Source organism: Curcuma longa, chromosome 11 (genome assembly GCF_044706935.1).
Source record: "Curcuma longa cultivar G26 ecotype Majalengka, Jawa Barat chromosome 11, ITB_CL_G26_1.1, whole genome shotgun sequence".
NCBI lineage: Eukaryota > Viridiplantae > Streptophyta > Magnoliopsida > Zingiberales > Zingiberaceae > Curcuma > Curcuma longa.
In genome coordinates this window covers 14,104,251-14,123,464 of record NC_133871.1, presented here as the reverse complement: position 1 = coordinate 14,123,464, position 19,214 = coordinate 14,104,251, and the positions used below count along the sequence as shown (strand labels likewise).

The 19,214-nt window shown below is 36.2% G+C and overlaps 3 protein-coding genes across 5 annotated transcripts; 1 reads left to right on the top strand and 2 right to left on the bottom strand.

Annotated features, from left to right (window-relative positions):
• Positions 1–174: 174 nt before the first annotated feature.
• Positions 175–5,422, bottom strand: LOC141839208 (putative protein phosphatase 2C 52). 3 transcript variants are annotated; one of them, XM_074726904.1, is made up of 10 exons: positions 5,267–5,422; positions 5,093–5,173; positions 4,716–4,964; positions 3,470–3,597; positions 3,282–3,380; positions 3,018–3,176; positions 1,857–1,943; positions 1,506–1,597; positions 912–986; positions 175–571 (listed from the first exon to the last, which is right to left on the bottom strand). In XM_074726904.1, the coding sequence occupies exons 3-10, from the start codon at positions 4,820–4,822 to the stop codon at positions 371–373; spliced, it is 948 nt and encodes a 315-aa protein (XP_074583005.1). In that variant the 5' UTR covers positions 4,823–4,964; positions 5,093–5,173; positions 5,267–5,422; the 3' UTR covers positions 175–370. The 3 variants fall into 3 exon arrangements, with proteins under 3 accessions (XP_074583005.1, XP_074583004.1, XP_074583006.1); XM_074726903.1 differs by lacking the exon at positions 5,093–5,173; XM_074726905.1 differs by lacking the exon at positions 5,267–5,422 and having other exon boundaries at positions 5,093–5,251.
• A 1,075-nt stretch (positions 5,423–6,497) lies between these two features.
• LOC141839692 (long chain acyl-CoA synthetase 4-like) lies at positions 6,498–13,469 on the bottom strand. The gene is made up of 19 exons (XM_074727500.1): positions 13,239–13,469; positions 13,039–13,102; positions 12,873–12,962; positions 11,992–12,048; positions 11,711–11,759; positions 11,479–11,555; positions 10,988–11,027; positions 10,815–10,909; positions 9,961–10,128; positions 9,757–9,867; positions 9,597–9,684; positions 9,347–9,413; positions 8,806–8,881; positions 8,477–8,594; positions 8,003–8,248; positions 7,744–7,883; positions 7,143–7,325; positions 6,950–7,069; positions 6,498–6,801 (listed from the first exon to the last, which is right to left on the bottom strand). The coding sequence occupies exons 1-19, from the start codon at positions 13,397–13,399 to the stop codon at positions 6,766–6,768; spliced, it is 1,986 nt and encodes a 661-aa protein (XP_074583601.1). The 5' UTR covers positions 13,400–13,469; the 3' UTR covers positions 6,498–6,765.
• A 2,246-nt stretch (positions 13,470–15,715) lies between these two features.
• On the top strand, positions 15,716–19,214 carry LOC141840549 (sulfite exporter TauE/SafE family protein 3-like). Its single transcript, XM_074728572.1, has 12 exons — positions 15,716–15,937; positions 16,040–16,199; positions 16,378–16,578; positions 16,664–16,728; positions 16,800–16,827; positions 16,908–16,993; positions 17,087–17,173; positions 17,256–17,306; positions 17,394–17,615; positions 18,509–18,602; positions 18,689–18,829; positions 18,993–19,214. Exons 1-12 carry the CDS (start codon positions 15,716–15,718, stop codon positions 19,076–19,078), a joined length of 1,443 nt encoding a protein of 480 aa, XP_074584673.1. The 3' UTR covers positions 19,079–19,214.

The following is a 19,214-nucleotide window of genomic DNA, read 5'->3' as shown; positions in this document are numbered from 1 at the left end:
ATGAGAGGAGCGATTAAATTTGACGAGGAAATTTGTTGGATTGCCTACGATTCAATTATTACTGTTTTTTGAACTGCTCTTTCACAACTTTGTAATATACTTGTAACAACAGGCGTACTGGCCTGAAAGAATGCTGGTGACAAATATCGTTTGGGCCAATTTGACAAGGGGAAAACGAGCATTCAACAAATTAATCATCAAAATGTTTTTGGAAATTTCTTTTCTTTTAACTCGAAAAATAAATTAATGAATGGAGCTAGGAAAACAAATAGTACTACTGATAGACTCAGGACAAAAATGAATACTTAACTGCTTGGCAGGCGCAGCACGATATCTGATAGATCACAATAGGTTTTCTTTTACTTGCATCTCAACAACCGTCCTGAGAGCCTCCACATGGAACGCATTGATCTTGAGTCACTGATAATGAACTAACTTCCATTCTGCCATGAAGGAATCGAACAACAATGCATGTAATGTTGTCCGAACTGCCACGCGCGAAAGCAGTCTCTGTCAACTTCCTAGCGGCAGCTTCCGGTTCCTCTTCCATTCTCACAAGTGAAACTGCATCCTGTAGCGTTGAAAATGGACCCATAATTACTAAAAGTAGCAATGAACAAGACAGTAATACTGCCTACAGTAATGCAACCGCGTTATAGCAACAATGACTTCATGAAGCACAAAGCAACATAGGATAAAATTCATCTTCAAATATGCATTTTGCTTAAAGATAACCCTTGAAAAAACAGGTGATGCAGCGAGTATTAACAAAGCAGCTATCCTCCAGAGGTGGAATTAGAAAATGAAAAGAAAAAAAAGTCATGGTCAGCAACGAGCTCCTCAAATTTACAGCAGAAATTAAAATGGCCAAAGATATTCTGATAAATATTTTTCAAACAAGTGGATCTAACCTCGTTTGGCATGACGTCCCAAAGCCCATCACTAGCCAAAACCAGGAATTCCAACTCTTCATCCACCAGTTGTTCCTGACAGAAGGATAGAGTAAGTTGCAAAAAATGGTTAGGTTATGTTATGTTTTTGCAAATGCATACAGTCTCACGGATTGCTAATGTACCAGAGATTTATGGAACATACAACATAGCATGCAAACTTCTTGGAAGTTATTTCATGATGTATTGCTTATGCAAAGATCAGCATTGTCACTATTATACTATATATTACAGTGTGCCCATTTTATTAGCTCAGTATGCCACATGGCATTCTTAGAAGGAAATAAAATCCGACGTAAGAGTTTTTTCTTCTCTTTTTTCTTCCAAAGTTTTCCCTTTGAGTTGTGCACAGCCCCTCCCCCATCTCTGGCCAGCACCCATGCGGAGGCTTTTCTGTGCTCCCCTCCCTCCCTCTCTTACAGCAGGTGTGGGTAATCATCTTGTTATTATAATATTAGACAATCTCGGAACCATAAAATATGTGCACAAATCTTATAGAACTAAAAAGGCCATGCGGGAAAAGTTCAGCTAAGTTTCTGCAGTACAATGGAATACCTGAATCTCTGGCTCTGCTAGAACAAATTGTTTCAGAAGGCGGTTGCCAAATGCTCGAGACATTGCTAATATGCCTCCGACCCTCCAGGTACCTATGAGTGTACACAATCGACCAAAGTCAATTTTCAATTTGAATGCAACCTGTTTCCTTCAAAAAATAATCATAATGCAATTAATGGACTGATTTCATGAAGAGATGTCACATTGCAGAATAAAGAGCAGGAACCTCTGTGACGATATTTAAAAGAACTGTTTTCCTGATTGTGATTAACCCCAAACTGCAGGGCTGCTAAAGTTGTAATCACAATGACAACGTCAGAAAACCTATTTCCAAAACGCTAGCAGACTCACCAGCCCACATGACAATTCCTCCAGCATCCTCAATTCTCTTGCGCTCATCGCTTCTATTCGGTTTGTGATCGTCAGAGAGAGGAATTGCTACAACCAAGGATTATTTAGTTTAACTGCTTGTGAAGGATAGGTATTTTACATGGTAAAATCAGGAGAGCGATGAAACATGAAACTGAAATATAAAGTGAGAACCGAAGTGCATAGTATGCTGTAGCATATATCAGTTAGTGTCAAGCTACATGAAAATTTTGGATAACAGATACTTAAATCTGTACACCATTAATGGTATATTTCTTTTACACATTTGTAAATTGTTACCATCCAGTATGTGATTGTAATTAACCAACAAAGAGTACAAAATTTATGAAACTCACAATATTAATTTTAAAAAAAACTTTGATTTTTCAGATTAAGTAATTTGTTTAAGGTTGTATTTAAGTTTATAGGAATCATATAGATCTTTTCCTAAAAACAGTAAGCATGGCAATCTCTTCTTCCATAGAAGGAATCAAATGCCTGCAGAAAATACAGATGATAAGTAGATTGCAAACAGACACATACATCATATAAAGACTCAAGCCTGTTAGCACCATTTATGATCAACTACATGAATCTTATCCCTACATTAAAGTCTATGCAAGACTATACCACTGATAATATATAATCACTTTCAGTTAGATTAACACAAATTTTCTTTTCCTGTCCTATCTCTCACTTTCAACTCTAATTAATTTATCTTTGTAAACTATTGAATTTATTTATCATTTTGAAAATGCCCACAATAATTTAATCAATAGCATGCTAAGATAGTAGCAAGTTTTACATAAACTCATTAAGAAATTAATTAATTAACTATTTAAACGGTATCAGTTATTAACATCTCTTGGAAGAGATATTAAAAAGCAGTTTCAGCAATGGAATTGACAAGTTACATGTGAATCACCAATTAATCAGGTTCCATAGCAATGATTAAAACAAACACCAATGTCAATCCTTCTTGGGACTGACGAGGGATATGTTAATCTCATCAGATATCCTCTTTTGTGCCTAGTGCTATAATTAGTAAGTGCTGTATAGTGCAGGTTTACAAAAATAAATCTTTCTGACACCATACTTCCAGTAAAAAGAAAGGAAAGAAAGAAGGATCAAGATTGTAGTCACCTTTTCCTGCCTTACATATTACAGCACGTGAATCACCTACATTAGCTACAAATAATTGTTTGCCTATCAGAACAGCAGTAGAGGCTGTCGAACCATCATCTCTGGCAGTATTGCTTTCGGATGCTAGGAAGTCTGAATCAGTTCTTTTAAATGTTTCACCTGCAAATTTAGAGTAGAAAGCTGAACAGATTGAAAAAGACAGAACAGAAAATTGCCTATAGAAGACTACAAAACCAATTAGCAACTTGACAAGAATGTTAGTACTTATAGCAACTTTTGTATCCACCATGAGTAGCGGATGCTTTGTTAGGCTGTTGAACAGGTGTTCCTTCAAATATTCAGAAGCACGTGAACCACCGTGTCCTGTGATAGAAATTGTCTACATGACAATACTACATGCTCAAAAATAACTAGAAATTAAAAAAAAAAATTATATATAGAATGAACAAAACCATCAAATATTCCAAAAAGGCTGATCAATTTTCCATCAATTTCCACTGATTTATGATCATAGTTATCTTCCATGCTTGGTCTTTTCCCCTTAAAGCTGGCATATCCACACTGCCAACTTGCATCCGCACTGCAAACAATCCTTAAGATGAAATATATACACAAAATCCAGATAATATGCTTATTATAAGGAATTTCCAGGACATAGAGTGAGATATTTTAGTCCAAAAGTATTGAGGTTAGATAGTTGAAATTTACTGCTGGTTGTAACTGAGAAACATAAAGAAAAAATACGAAAGTTCCTGCGCTCATTATTTGTATTGCCCATATGTCCTTCCTCTAGGAATCCCTAGTGAAGGCATAGCCAATGTCCAAAGAAAGGTACTGACATCTGTGAGTCCCATGTACTTGGGTTTCACTACATGTATTTTATCCCACAATTGAATTCTAAGGCAATACCACTAGTAATATCTAGATATTCAAATCACTTCTAATTTCTAATCACATTATATAGAGTTTTTCTGGTCTTCCCTCTACTTATCACAATAAACTCCGATCAATTCAACTTGTCTATTATACTCGTCTTTGAATATGACCATACCATTTCAACATATTTTCTCTCCTTATACCATTGAACTAAACAAAATTATTCCCAAACATCAGGTACTTTGATTTTATCTTTTCTAGTAACCTTGTACATTCATCTTGATATACTCATTGTTGCTAAACTACAATTTGTGCATATTAATTCCTAAATGCATAAAATTTTGACTCATTCATTCAACAATCTTAAATCTTCGTTAATAAAAAGAGGTATATGATGAGCACACCAAATTTCAGAAATCTGCACAATCATACAATGTGATAATACTTTGTTATTGATATTTACATTGACAAAAATGGTGTCAACAGTTTCATTTGTGCCACTTGCAAAAGCCGCCTTGTGTGGCATAGGAAAGTTCAATAAATAGTAAAAAATAAAAACTGAGATTATATTTATGCGCCAAAATTTTCTCATCTTACTGAGCTAGAATAAGGGAGAAGAATTTATGTCTTAGAAAATATGCATGTGGCAGTTTTGGGGTGTTCCATATGGAATCATGGAAGTACTGAAATAACTCTCAAACATATTTACAAAGAGAATATAAACAAAGTAGTTTTATTGCACAGAAAGAATAATCAACTAAGGCAGCACTTTTATATACAAAATGATCATATGGAGAGTACAACCCATTGGTTACAGCCTACCTTTTCCATCCTCCACTTGAGTAATCGCCATTTACTCCACGATCCTTTTCAGGGGATACATTGGCGCCAGCTCCACACTCCACAGCTAGACCTGAATCCACCATCATCCTTGAAAGCCTCAAGCCAAATTCTTATCTCAAGGAGGTCCCAAACCCTCTTTCCACCCTTGTTCCTTTGAAGTCGAACGTTCCAGGTTCTCCGAGCGCTTGATAAAGCCACTTAAGACAGCATTATATACCATCTATATTTCTGATCACCCGCCGTACAAGAAAATCATGCAAAGAAAAGGATGAAAAAAAAAATCATAAATGTAATGTTTAGCAAGGGAGGAAATGAAGAGACCACCCAGTTTTTCTTTTTTCCTTCAAAAATTGCACCTTTAAGACATCAATTCGCTTCATCATAAAGACTGCATCGATCGATGATTAAAACTCCAGCAGCGCTCTTTTCAATCATAACTTAAACATCGAGGCGGAAGAAATAGGAGAACATTTATAGAAAGGATCCCAAATAACAAACCAAGCTAAACGAAAGGACAGAAAGGTAGTCACCTGAATACAACCTCCCGATCTAAGAACTCCTGGATCCGAGGCCGCCGGGGGCAGATCGTCGTGACGATGATCGGAAATCTAAGGAAGAGAGGAAAAGGGGGAGATGGTGGAGAAAGAAGAGGAGCAGGTGGCGGACTGGTTCCTTTTTGGTCTCGGTTTTAGTTTTCGCTCGAAATAATTGTTGGGTCGGCACAAGGCAAAGCCGAGAACGAGGTTAGTTGGTGCCAGTAGCCACCGTAGCGTACCGGTATGTCGGTCTCCGTACCCGTTAATTCCCGAAATCTTCCCGTTATCTAGATTCTATCCCAAGCATTCAATTCAATGGATGCCTTTATGATTAAATATAGCGGAAGCGGATTGTCAAACGTAAATGGATCGGACTTTCTGTTTACCATTTAGGCTTGGATCATTCAATTATTTGGTGGTTCATAGAATGGGAATGGCCGGCCAACCAAATCTGGAACTGGAAGGGAAGTGGTGGCTCCAGCCTCCAGGTCGGCAGGTCCGTGCCTAACAATTGGGCGAAGGTAGACATTGATTGAGTGAAGGATCTGCGATGATGCACAAACAAGAGTTAAGACCACCCCGAGCTCTAGCTGCTCAATTCGGGAGCTTTGTGTGTGCTAGCAATGCTCGTTAACTGCATGATTATATTGTTGGTCAGGAAGATGGATAATTGAGCGGTCCTCAACGGTTTACAGGGAGCAACGCAACACTAGGCACAGTGCCAGCAGTTTTTGATGTCCATGCTGGTGGTGTTGAGGATTGATTACCTTACCTACAAGTTGGTGTGAGGTGCCCAGTGGTTGAAATAGGGACCGCGGTTAGCTGAAATCTCAATCCAAGAAGAAGATTGTTGTGAAGAAGAGACCAGTTATTAACGAATGTGAGAGGAATATTATATGGATCACCAAATTAATGAAATGATAGAGAAGAAAATATTGAAGGAGCGACCATAAAAAATAATCTGTGAAATCGTACAATACTTATACACAATCGTGACCCTCAACTAAATTTGGATAAATGATGGGTAAAGTGATAAAAGTAAAAACTCTGAAACGCACTTAGCGATTTCAAAACTTTGAAGAGTATTTTAAAAATAAATAAATTTTATAGAACAACGAACCCAATCTGTCGTCACGCATGGATTTGCCCACAGACTCAAGCTTCTGGAGTAGAATCTAGAGGACAAGGCGAAACTGGGTCGGACATTAAAACACACAAAAGGCAGTAACTAATAAGTATAACAATTTTAACTTGCATGCGAAGGAGATAGATAAACAATTAGAGTACATCAATATAAGCACAGCTGCTTCGTTGCGAATGTTTTCAATTTCTTTGGAATCGACATAATTCTGATAACTCCAAGAACATGTTATCAATATCACCTGGTGAAACAGAAGCACCATAGCCATTAAGTTCCAGCTGAACCATATAATCTCTTTGCGAAAAACCTATGATTTGTTGCGCTAATGCCATGAACTGTTATGCCACTATGTTCACTTCAAGCTTTTGTATAGGTCATCAATGACACTCTGTAAAGTAAACAAATTGCATTAGCATTGAGATCAAAACATAAATATAGGTGAGACTTATCGTAGAGTTTGAGAACATAGCACATGATATTGTGACTCGCACAACTTTTTCCATGTTCCAAGACGGGTGGAAAAGAAAGATTTGTACCTTATAATACTTTAGTAGCTGTGACCTCTTCTTTTTGTATGTTGGGGTAAGTAGGTCACGTTCCATATCGAACGGTATTGGATCAAGGTGAACAGCTTTAATAAGCTCAAAGCCTTTCAACTGCGAGAATGTGAGATCCAATAACAAATATTGCATCTGAAAAACTAATACGTAGACAAGGCAAGAAACTCACCTTCTTTCCTTTACCAATCTTCATTAACTCGCCCAAAATGTATTCTTTTGCCTTCTGATTTTGACAGAGCACGGTAAAATCCCCAGTAATACCATTCGCTAGAGCCCATTGTTCAAGAGCTTGCATATTGGGGTTGACTATAGCAACGAGAACCGACTCAAAACTATTTCCGTAGATCCATATCTGAAACGAGTTATTGAGATGCAATGTAAATCAATCATAAATTTTTCCCTATGATCCCATAATTTTCAGGTTCATGTGCCTGAGATGCAAGCTAATCAAATGGAAATTAGAAAAATAATAACCATGAGGATGAATTATATTTTTGGTACAATATGTGACAAGCAATCACAATTTGTGTGTGTGTGTGTCAATTCAACACAAATCTTTATTTGATTTACTTCAGTTTTTTACTCGGTCAGAAACAGTTTTACTTACATGTTGACTGAACCATGTGAACAATCACGAAAGAGATAAATATTTCATGTAAAAGAATACAAGTTGAAGATGTTTTTAAACATTTGAAGCAAAATTGCAAAAATGCAGTAACAATATATACAAGAATAGTCCTTTGTCAATTGCTACCAGAAAAGAGACGTACCGAATCAATATCTGGTACAAGGCCATATATGTTCTCCAAATTTTCAACAGCAACATATTCTCCCTGTGAAAGTTTAAAAATATTTTTCTTTCTATCTATGATCTTCATACTCCCATCAGGCTGCCACTCGCCAATGTCACCTGAAAACAAAAAACATGACATCTATAAAATTTCATGTTCTTGTTTGGTTTGTGACAATGAACACCGAAAACAGAAAATTTACATGATACATATACCCAGTAAGGATGCCAAGACAAACCTGTATGAAACCATCCATCAGTCATAACTTCTTTTGTGAGGTCTTCTCTTTTGTAGTATCCTGCAAACAATGTATCTCCTTTGATGCATATTTCTCCACGAGGAACCTCCGAAAGAGCATCATAGTTCATTTCAGGGACTGACTCCAACCGCACATCGACATTTGGCACAGGTGGCCCCACAGTTCCGACCATCGAAAAATCATTAGGTAATGCCACAAATGTCCCAGCACATGTTTCTGTAAGACCTAACATTCAAATTTTATTTCAAAAAGAAAGTAAATTAGCTACAAATCTTAGCACCAATAGTTAACATACTCAGCATTGTAATTACCATAATGTGAACTTTGTAATAGTTCAACCTTGATATTATTCTAGATTAAAATTTTATGAACTACCAAATCCTTTAATTTAACTTCAAAAAATTAAAGGTTTCTAAACTTTGTTAATGTTTCAAACTTCAACACTTTTTATACCATATCCTTGCACAACGTGTGCACATGTCACTACTCTTAGAAATTGTTCTACGTGGGTCGCTAGAGGAGCAGCTCCAGATAGGATGAGTCGTACATTTCCCCCAAGCCCTTGTTTTACCTGTGAATAAGTTAAAGTTCTTCAGTAAACATATAAGAATAAGTATTAGGACTACTACAACAACAACAACCAAAGCTTTTATCCTACCAAGTGGGGTCAACTATATGGATCTTCCTCTTCCTATACTATTGGGAAGTATTGGGACTACTAGTAGCAAAAATTCAGAAAAGTACACTTCATGGTAGCAAAATCTACTGATCATTCAAATCACCTTGTTGAATACCAATCTATCGCAAATTGTAGCTGCCTTGTCATGCTTACTTCCTTGCATCATGTTGTAAAGTTTGCTGCAACACTCCAGATGTAAATGCATAACCAAAAAAGTAAAAACAATACGATAAAAAATTGGATAACTAAAAACTGAAAAACAAACACACACACACACAAAGGCAAACAACTCAATGGACAGTGTTGTACTCTTCAACAAGAAGGGTTCACTATGTAGTTTTTCAGTTGCAAACTCCTTGAAGTCTTACTCCTGTACTCTTGAAGCCAAAAGCAACAATTGAACAAACAAGGCGCAAAAGAAAGAAAGAACAGTAAAAAATCCTCGATTGTTTGTGCATCCATTTTAAGATTGCAAATTTGATTGAACATTGGAGAGGAGAGGTGTAATGAAAAAGCTCGAGATGGATTAAGGAGCCTTTCTGTGAACTGTATATGGTGAGAGTCACATGTACAGTTGTAAGATGGTCTAAATGTATACTCAAACAGGAGAATCATATTAGTGCCATAAGAAGAAAATAACTTACTATTTGTATGAGAGGTTAAATAATGTCTTCTTCAGTATGCCTCCTGATGAAATCTTGGTTTGCAGCCCTGTGAAACGAGTGGACATATCGAGTAAGGCAGAATTTCATACTTGAAAGTTACAGGATATAAAATACAAATACAAATACATAGATCTAGAATAACCATTAATAATAAGAACCAAATTTCAAAATATTTCAATGAATTACAGTTCATACAACACAATGAATAATATAAACATTCACCAAGTACCTGTAAAAATGCGGTCAAGCACTCGAGGAACAGCACAAAAGACTGTTGGTTTCAATTCACCAATGTCTTCAACCAATAATTTGACATCCTGAATATAAATAACTTAATGTAACTGAAGGCTACTTTTAGTCAAGGTACAGCCTTGAGCTGAAAGACTTACTCCGCGCCAAAATCCTATTGAAGCCCCACAGTAAATGAACATCTCCTCAATCACTCGGTCAAATATATGTGCAAGGGGAAGATACGATATATATACATCATCTTCATGCAACTTTAAGGATTCAAAAACAGGAGAAATAAGGTATTAGATGGAACCAAAGAAAATTGCACGGTGAATACAGGAATAATTTATAAAGTCAATTACCTGCTCATTCACACAAAGAAGAAGTTGATCTACACCAGAGATAAGGGTAATTATGTTCTTGTTTGATATCAATACACCCTTGGGGTCACCGGTTGTGCCACTAGTATACATAATTGTGCATATATCATCCATCTTCTTTACAGGAAGATCAAATTGTGTATCGCATCCCTGTATGTAGCAGTCGTAAATAGCGAGGTTCTTAAGTCTATATTGAACTTACATTTAAAAACATAGACAAGATCAAGACATCTAACAAACATAGATAAGAACATGGGAAATTTGATTTAAATATACCACATCAATGAGAGAACAAATGTTCCTCAATGAAAAGTGACTGAGTCAATCTGAGCAGAAACTAAATAAAACATTTTACAACAAATGATTGTATGATCTCTTTTCCTATGATTAATGAATCTTTAATAATGTCACACAAACAAATAAAAAGCTATTAAAACTACAGAAAAAGATACAAATAATCTAGAGATATGAGGTAAACAAGCCATTTCAATGATAAATAATGATACCACATTGGAAGAATATTATAAATTGAACTCAGGAAGGAGCTGGCTGACAAGCTGAGAAGTATTCATTATCATGCATCAGCTATTTAGCATTAATTAATCAAAGAAAATAAAAAAATTACTAATAATAAACATATGACATAATGCTCATAAGACCATAACAACCAGTAATATAGATAATTAAGACTTTTGCTTTGTAGGAAGACAAGAGTCGTCTGTGAAACAAATTCATTGAAAATGATCCATAAATAGGGAAATTAAATCCTTCACGTGGGGAAGATCATCATTAGAAGATCTGTGATAAACCTCAAGCATGAGTTAAACTTAACTTACCAAGCACAAGAACTCATCCCATTCAAATATCGCCAAGCCAAAGTTTTCAACTACTTCTTTTTCTTTAGGGGTGACCTTACCGAAGCTAACAATTGCTGAGAATAATCAATAACCTAATCAACACAATGTATCAAAAACCTTAATTGTGAAACTAGTTTGGTAGACCAACTTACTTCTCAAAAATTTGGAGGAATTATGAAGAGTTTTCAGCACCTGGAAAATTGATCACTGGGATTTCAGTAGTAAGTTCAAGTGCACATAATACAACAATTTTCAGGTTAATAACTCGTGGTATATGCCATTCGCAAGGCCAGTAAAAACAACTTCATGGAATACATAAAGGTAAATCCTTGACTAGTGGATTAGCAGGCGTAATAGAAAAGTGAAATCTAGCACTTTGAATGATTACATAGAATAATGACCAAAAAATGATAATATCATTAATATGGGAAATCTGACACTGTAATCAATTAGGTATGGGTATAATTTCTGAGCCAAGAAACAATAGAATTAGGTGATCTTCAAAATAGTTAGCATATTAGGCCTTCTTCATTGACATATTTACACTGACAATACTAGATATCAAATTCATGAGTGTGAAATATCATAAATTTTATCATGCAAAGCAAAACTACTTCATAAGTTAACACAAATGTAGAAGTACCTCTGCTATCTTCTTTTCTTCTACAAAAGCAATCTGAACCTCTGCATGGCATAAAATAAATTCTACTGCACCAGCACCTTTGACCAACACAAGATACAAGGAATATTATAAATACAAATTTCAACAAGCAGCTAATACTTATAGTATATATGCTTCAATCAACATATCTAAAACACTAACTTTAGTAACCAACTATGAAATTGAAATCTATTACAAAAGGAGTCATACTTACCAAGTGTGTCGTACAAAGGAACGCAGTAAATTCCATGTGCATTGCAAGCCTAAAATTTGAAACATGACATAAAATAAAAAGAAATTTCAATATGCTTATGAAGCTATTCCTGTTCACAATAACTTTGTCATTTATTAGAAATGAAGCTTTGTCTAGAACGCATATACCTAAATGTCTTTGCAACAATCAAAGCGCATGAAGGCTAAGTTACAGTAGAAGCATTTCAGAAGAATATAGCTGACTGTTAATATTAGATATACTAAAATTATAAACAATTTTACCTGCATACTAATAACCCACTCAGAACAATTAGCACCGTATATACCACAACGACCACCCTGTTCAAGAGATTGAAATGTCACATGGTGAATTTGGACAATTTTCATAATCAAATCAATGTAATCATACCAAAAATTCCAAGTGTAAACTAAAGTTGATAAACAACTTCTCAAAAAATACAATCATGAGATTTGTAATGTGTCAACAATTTGGTGCCTAAAACAGGCAAAAGCTTTGTAGCATGTTGCATAAACCATTGTCACTATGTGTTCATCCCATGAAGAGGCACCAAATGGAACAAAGACAGATTGGATATGCTGATGTTGCTTGTGCAGGTTCTTGTAACCAAGGAGAATATCATTTTGTTAGGAACTCATGATCAACTAACTTGACTTAGTTAATAAAGCTCTTATGATGGGTGTGGGAGAGTGCATAAGCAAAGTGATTTTAGGCCTCAACGCATTTTGAGATGCAAAGTGTAAGAAAAGCAAAAGTTCAAGGTGCATTTTACCAATGCACTACCTTCTTGAAATTATTTTTCTGAGGGGGCATCGGGAAAATTACTTTCCGTAAAAAAATAATAATAATAAACACCAATGATTAGAAAAACATATTTAACGCTATAGGAACAAACACTAAATATGAGTATATTTAATATAATAAAAATAGCCACAAGATAATGATATAAAAATAAAAATAAAATATTATTATAGAATTTTTACTAATAAAATTATAAAAAATAATATAACAGAGTTATGTTTATATTTATATAAATAATTTGATATTAAAATATTAAGTTATCATAATAAGATTTATTTGATATTAATATTATAAAATTATTAAATAATGTCCAAGAATAAAAAATAATGTCATGCGCTCTAACCAGTTCGATCCCACAGCTCCTGATGGAAGCCCCGAGTTTGATGACAGTGCCATACACCTCTTTATAAGTCATCCAAACATACTTACCCGCCTGCAAACGAAACAGAGCAAAAGCCATGACAAATTAAAACAATCAACACACTTGAAGTAACAAATGAATGCCCAACCTTCCCAGCAACGACCTCGCGACGGCCAAGCATGTTGTTCCCGGGAAATTTCTCAGCAGACAAGCTAAATTAATCGAATAAAAATGACACAACCCCAATCAATCTCACCAGCATCTTAACTTTATGCCCAAAAAAATTAGTTTCTTTGGGCAAGAAACGAATCGAGAAGGATCAGTAATCAAGGACGACGGCGGGCGTACCGGAAGATGTCCCAGCAGCAGTGGATGCCGGGGACGGGCGGGGGGAAGCCCTCCTTGGCGAAGGCGCTGCGGTAGGCGGGTCCGACCGAGGGGCGGCCGTCGACGGCCTCCCGCCCCTCCTCCACCTTCACCAGGTGCTTCATCTCGCGGGCGCCGTCCATTGATTCCTCACTGCTCCTCGCGCACTAGTCCAATCCCTACTCTCAAAAATCGAAGAACCTGAAGGTGGCGAGGCTATGTATTGCGGGGAGGGGCGGGGGGGGGGGGGGGGGGGGGGGGGGGGGCGGCGATGGGTGGCAGGGTGGGTGGAGGTGGATAGGATTTGCGTTGGTTAGGACGATGAGCCGAGAGATTTGGCGTTTTGTCACTCGATTTTCTCAGCAAAGTTTGATTCTTTGGGTGGCTGAATGCGTGAGTTGGTGTCTTGCTCGCGTCGGAGAAGTCGAACCTACTCTAAGAGCTGCATGCTTTTGATATACTTTTTGTTTTTTAAATAATTTATTAATGTCTTTTTAACTCTACTCGCACGCATAATATAATAAATTTTTACTATAATGAACGTTGACTATTTTATTGTGAATTTGTTACATAATAAAAGCACTGACAGCATTGCACACGGCGACACGGCATGACTTGATCACTTAATTACAATTATTTCTAAATTTAAACAGTTGGGAAAATTATTTTAAACTGACCATCGACAATGATATTCGACTAAGCCAATTTAAACAAATTGGTTTGAAAATTTTAAACTTCGCCATCGCCAGGTGTAGACAGCAGGACATGGTAGGCATCAAGTACCAAAGCCCGATCACGGTCCGTCTGACGAAGCCCAGCATTATTTCTTCTGCTGCAGTGGGCATCCATTGCAAACTGGGCCGGCCAATAAGCCGAAAATAATTAATCACAAAACTCGTCCTGTGAATGTATTTGTCAAAGTAGACATTTATTTATAGGAGAGATCGACTCGTGATATTAAAATAAAAATATAACTAACCTCCGTCTGATAAATCATCGGTGCTCTGCTGAAAAATGGAAGATCGACATAATACAATATTAGTTTTTAAAATATCACGTGAGGCAGATGTGGCACCTCACGTAATGTATTTTTAAAATAGACAATATTTTTAAAATATATATATATTTATTTTAAATTTAAAAAATAAATTAATGAATTATATTTATTAATTTAATGAATTATTTATTAAAATAATTATTTTATTAATATATATAAAAATTGATTTTAAATTTTAAAAATTATAAATAAATTATATTTATTTTCTTATATATTATGAATATATTTATTAATATTAATATTATTAATTTAATTTATTTTATTTAAAAATAAATTAAATTAAAGATAATATAGTAAATATTAAGATTTTATTCTTCTTAAATAAAAATTTTAATAAAATAATATTAAATTATATTATATATCTCATAATTTTAATTATATAATTATTTAATAATTTCATAATTAAAATTATACATAATTTAAACAGAACAGAATCGTAACGTCGCTATTCTCAATTTCCTTTACCTGCCTGTGAAATCAAGCAGTGCTGTCAGGCTGTCAGAATAATAAATTGTAAGTCAAAGTCTGACTGACAAGATCTTGTGCTATTAATATTTCTCTTTTCACAAATATTTATTTGCTAAACAAATTTTCTTTCTGTTTTATGAAACTGAAAAATAGAATTTGTGGAGCGGTGGAGAAGATTTCACTTTGTCTCAAATTAAGGGATGGTAATGTCCTGTTGACTCTTTTTTTTTTTCTTATCTTTCTTTTCCAAGTTCAATATTCAAGTCTGGATTTCTCTTACTATGATTTTCCAGGTATATATATTTTCTTAATTGGATTTGCTTTCAAGCTTGTTGGTCGCTACAATAACAGCTTTTCCCATGCTCCGGCGGCATGTTCTGAATTAAGGTAAACTCTGAGGGGTTGAATGAATTTTTTCGGAATGGTATTGGTAATGATCGAGCGAATAATTTTATAAAATACAGGATTGGCCTGAAAATTATTAATGTTGTCCATATTTAGAACAAGGATGGAAATGCACTGTAAGCAACAGCATCTTTCCGAACTGAACGGTTCTTCGTTCGTCGCCTTCGCGGCGCCGAACAGATCGCGATATATGCGCGCAGAAAGCATGGTAATCTCCGCCCATTGACGCACACACCCTCTTGTTAAACCTCGCTGCTCGCTCCCCGAGGGTGTCGCCTGGCCTCTGCCATCCTCATATCCTCCCTTTCTCACCCTTGGAGTTCCTTATTCTGTTCCTTGCTCGGCGATTTGCTATTATGGAAGGGGCGAAATAGGTCGTAATCCCATAACGTTGATGTTTTTATTTAGGCATTTGATATAACCTGCCAGTAAGGCAAAAGCTAGGATCTTCCGTTGCGTTTGTAGCCAAAGTTCATATCTGTCGGCGTGCAAGACCACGGCGAACGAGAAAAGGTGAGGAACCGTGCAGATGGAATGGAAATGGCCGGGAAGGTTGGGGTCGGCGGCCGTGCTTATATTATTTTGCCTCTTGGTATTGTTAGCGGTGGTGTCGTCGGACCGGAGCATTGGAATTGAAGGGTTGAGGGGGACAAAGAGTGTTCAGGAAGAGGATATGCAATCTAATTATGTTGCAAAGTTGCTTCTTTTTCTATGGCAGACTGATAAAAATTCTTACAAACCTGTTTGGCCGGTAAACTTTCTGCATTATTTCTCTGGTCTGGTTGGTTGTTCGCATAAGATCGATCAAGTTTTGTGATTAATGAAGCCTTTTCCCCTTATTTTTTGGCGACAGCCCATGGAATTCGGGTGGAAAATCGTGGTGGGTTCCATGATAGGGTTCTTTGGAGCAGCGTTTGGTAGCGTCGGGGGCGTTGGTGGGGGTGGAATTTTCGTGCCCATGCTTGCTCTCATCGTTGGTTTTGATCCCAAGTCTGCTACAGCAATGTCAAAGTGTAAGGAATTTTAACCCCAAATCAATGTCTTTTGGATTTCTATGCATTCCTTTTGTTTCATTGTTAACCATTGTGTTTTTGTGGCATGTATTTTTTATGCCACTGATTTTTGTATGGTTACGTGACAGGGTGAACTCTTTAATTTCTCGAGTAATGAAATCTTAATGTTTATGGGCAGGCATGATTATGGGTGCAGCGGGTTCTACTGTTTACTACAACCTTAAGTTGAGGCATCCATCTTTACGTATGCCCGTCATTGACTATGATCTAGCTTTGCTCATTCAACCCATGCTTATGCTAGGGATCAGTATCGGCGTCATTTTTAATGTTGTCTTTCCTGATTGGATGGTCACGGTCCTCCTAATTGTCCTATTTATTGGTAATTTATCATTCAATGTGGATGATCATTCTCTTCTGTTAAAGATGAAAGATCGTTTCTGATGCCCTTTGGCTGGAACAACTAGGGACCTCGACCAAGGCTTTCATGAAAGGTGTTGACACATGGAAACTGGAGACAATTCTTAAAAGGGTAAAATCCTTTTAATTTTCAATCAATATTGTGCAACTCATTAACTCTCATCTGCTTGTTTATTATTTCAGGAGGCTGCTAAACGCTTGGTACCCAGTGGTAAGGATACATAAATGTTGATACAATGTTCTTTGTTTTTGAAGGTAGGTCGCTCAATATAAATGTCATCTTTGTTGAAGAGAGCGAAAACATCGAGTATGAACCTCTTCCTATGACTCCTACTAACAATGAACAAAAAGGTGCTGCAGTGACAACAGAACTTGAGGTAGTATATATTCCAGCACATTTGTGAAATCCATGCTTCCATCTTCCAAACTCGCTAACTCTAATTTACGGGACTTCATGTCTCTAAATGCAGGTTCCAATTCTTCAAAATATATACTGGAAGGAGCTCGGCCTGCTTGTGTTTGTATGGATGTCATTTCTTGCACTACAAATTGCAAAGGTAAGAGACTTGCGGCATGGTCTACAGTACAGCTTTGTGACTCTAAAGTTAGGTGACTGAAGCCACTTTTCCTTTTTCATAGAACTCTACAGCTACCTGTTCCACATGGTATTGGATATTAAACTTCCTACAGGTATGATGGATTTTCCATTTTTTTCCTTTCCCTTTAGTTATTTGTCATTTGCGATATTTACGAAATTATTTCTCTATTTTCTGGCAGATACCCATCTCAATCTCAGTTTCTATGTATGAAGGAATTGGTTTGTACAGAGGGGAAAGAGTGATTGCCTCCACGGGAGTTCAAGGTTCAAACTTAAAAGTAAGCCAATTGTTGGTATACTGCTTTTCTGGAGTGATTGGCGGTATAGTAGGCGGACTGCTTGGTCTAGGAGGTGGCTTTATTTTGGGTCCATTATTCTTGGAACTCGGCATCCCTCCTCAGGTGATTTGCTATCACCTTGATGTTTTTACTAATGATTAGCTTTGTGAGATATGCTCCAACTAGTTGGTTTGAAATCACAAGTAAAAGAACAATTTTAGACAATAAAAAGTGGGCATTGCACTTACATATAGTAGGATTGCAAACAAGCCAATCGGAGTTAAGCTTGATTATGTTCAAATATGTTGGTTTATCTTTTTGAGCTTGTGTAAATTTTTTTATTAAAATAATTTTTCGGCCTATCTTAGCTTGAGCTTTTACAGAGCTCAACTAGGGAGATTGTTATTACCATAATCTAGTCGCACAATTTATTCAATAAATAGAACATGAGTACTCATTTTTAGCATATTATAGAGAACTGGCTTCTTAACCCCTTGTAGAGATTATGTTCAATTGCAACCCTAATATATAGCAATACCACAACATTATACCTAATGGCTAAACAAATCATGTGGAATTCATTTCCCTTTACCGCACTTGCAGGAATCATTTCATTTTTATATCCTTTCAGTCTTCTTCATCTTTACTGCAGTAAAATTCAATTCAGCAGGCTTCTTTAATTTCCAAATTGTGCTTAAAATTATTTCCTTCAATCTCATTTATGGAATAAACTGGTCATATAAATAAATGGCATACTGAATAGAATGATTGCAAGGGGAAAACACGTGTTGCTTTCTTAGAAATGCGCAAGCGAATTTTCTTGCCGTTAGCAATTAGCTAGCAATTCCTTAATGCTAATGGTATCTGATTGAATGCTCTTGTTCACTTATATCAGTTTGTCAAGAAAAAAACAAAGGAAAAAAGAAAGCAACTCCTTCGTATTTTAGGTTTTTAGACATACCACAGAATACTTCATATTTGATCTTCAATGAAACCTGACTATGAAAACTTTACAGGTTTCTAGTGCAACAGCAACTTTTGCCATGACTTTCTCCTCATCCATGTCGGTTGTTGAATACTACCTTCTAAAACGTTTTCCAGTCCCATATGGTACTATGACTCAGCATTTTGCTGTAATTACAAAAGGAATATGTGAATGAGCTCCACTGAAAAAAAAATTGCTTATGATTATGCAGCTGCCTACTTTCTCCTTGTGGCCACAGTTGCTGCCTTTGTGGGGCAACATGTAGTCAGGAGACTGGTTCTTTTAATCGGGAGGGCGTCTCTTATCATCTTCATTCTCGCTTCAACAATCTTTATTAGCGCCATCACTTTAGGTGAGTGAAACCTAGAGGTTTTGTTTATGTCGAACCTATTTTTCTATCAAACTAAGCATATATACTGATGCACAACTTAACACACTTGTTATGCATATATTCTTATTATGTTTTACAGACAAATCATTTTGTTTGTGCTGATGTCTGTCTCTGTTTACTCCAGGTGGTTTTGGTATTATCAACATGATTGAAAAAATTGAGCATAATGAGTACATGGGTTTTGAGGACCTCTGCAAATACGATGCATGAAATCTACATATGTTCAATGACTTTGTTTTTTGTTAAATTTGTATCTTTTAATCTCCTATTAGGAGGCAAAGGTTCTAGCTCAGTAAGAATTGGACACTGTAGTAAGAATTGGACACTATTTTATTGGAGTAGGAAA

What these genes read in the sequence shown, in the direction of transcription:
- LOC141839208 (XM_074726904.1), bottom strand. Translation starts at nt 4,822, where the DNA reads ATGATGGTGGATTCAGGTCTAGCTGTGGAGTGTGGAGCTGGCGCCAAT. An exon ending in AATATGTAAGGCAGGAAAAG is followed by an intron (nt 1,944 to 3,017) that starts GTGACTACAATC and finishes CCTTGGTTGTAG; the next exon opens with CAATTCCTCTCTCTGACGAT. An exon ending in GGGACGTCATGCCAAACGAG is followed by an intron (nt 572 to 911) that starts GTTAGATCCACT and finishes TCAACGCTACAG; the next exon opens with GATGCAGTTTCACTTGTGAG.
- LOC141839692 (XM_074727500.1), bottom strand. Translation starts at nt 13,399, where the DNA reads ATGGACGGCGCCCGCGAGATGAAGCACCTGGTGAAGGTGGAGGAGGGG. An exon ending in TTCCTCCAAATTTTTGAGAA is followed by an intron (nt 10,910 to 10,987) that starts GTAAGTTGGTCT and finishes GATTATTCTCAG; the next exon opens with CAATTGTTAGCTTCGGTAAG. An exon ending in TTGTACCAGATATTGATTCG is followed by an intron (nt 7,326 to 7,743) that starts GTACGTCTCTTT and finishes AACTCGTTTCAG; the next exon opens with ATATGGATCTACGGAAATAG.
- LOC141840549 (XM_074728572.1), top strand. Translation starts at nt 15,716, where the DNA reads ATGGAATGGAAATGGCCGGGAAGGTTGGGGTCGGCGGCCGTGCTTATA. An exon ending in TGCTACAGCAATGTCAAAGT is followed by an intron (nt 16,200 to 16,377) that starts GTAAGGAATTTT and finishes GTTTATGGGCAG; the next exon opens with GCATGATTATGGGTGCAGCG. An exon ending in CCTAATTGTCCTATTTATTG is followed by an intron (nt 16,579 to 16,663) that starts GTAATTTATCAT and finishes TGGAACAACTAG; the next exon opens with GGACCTCGACCAAGGCTTTC.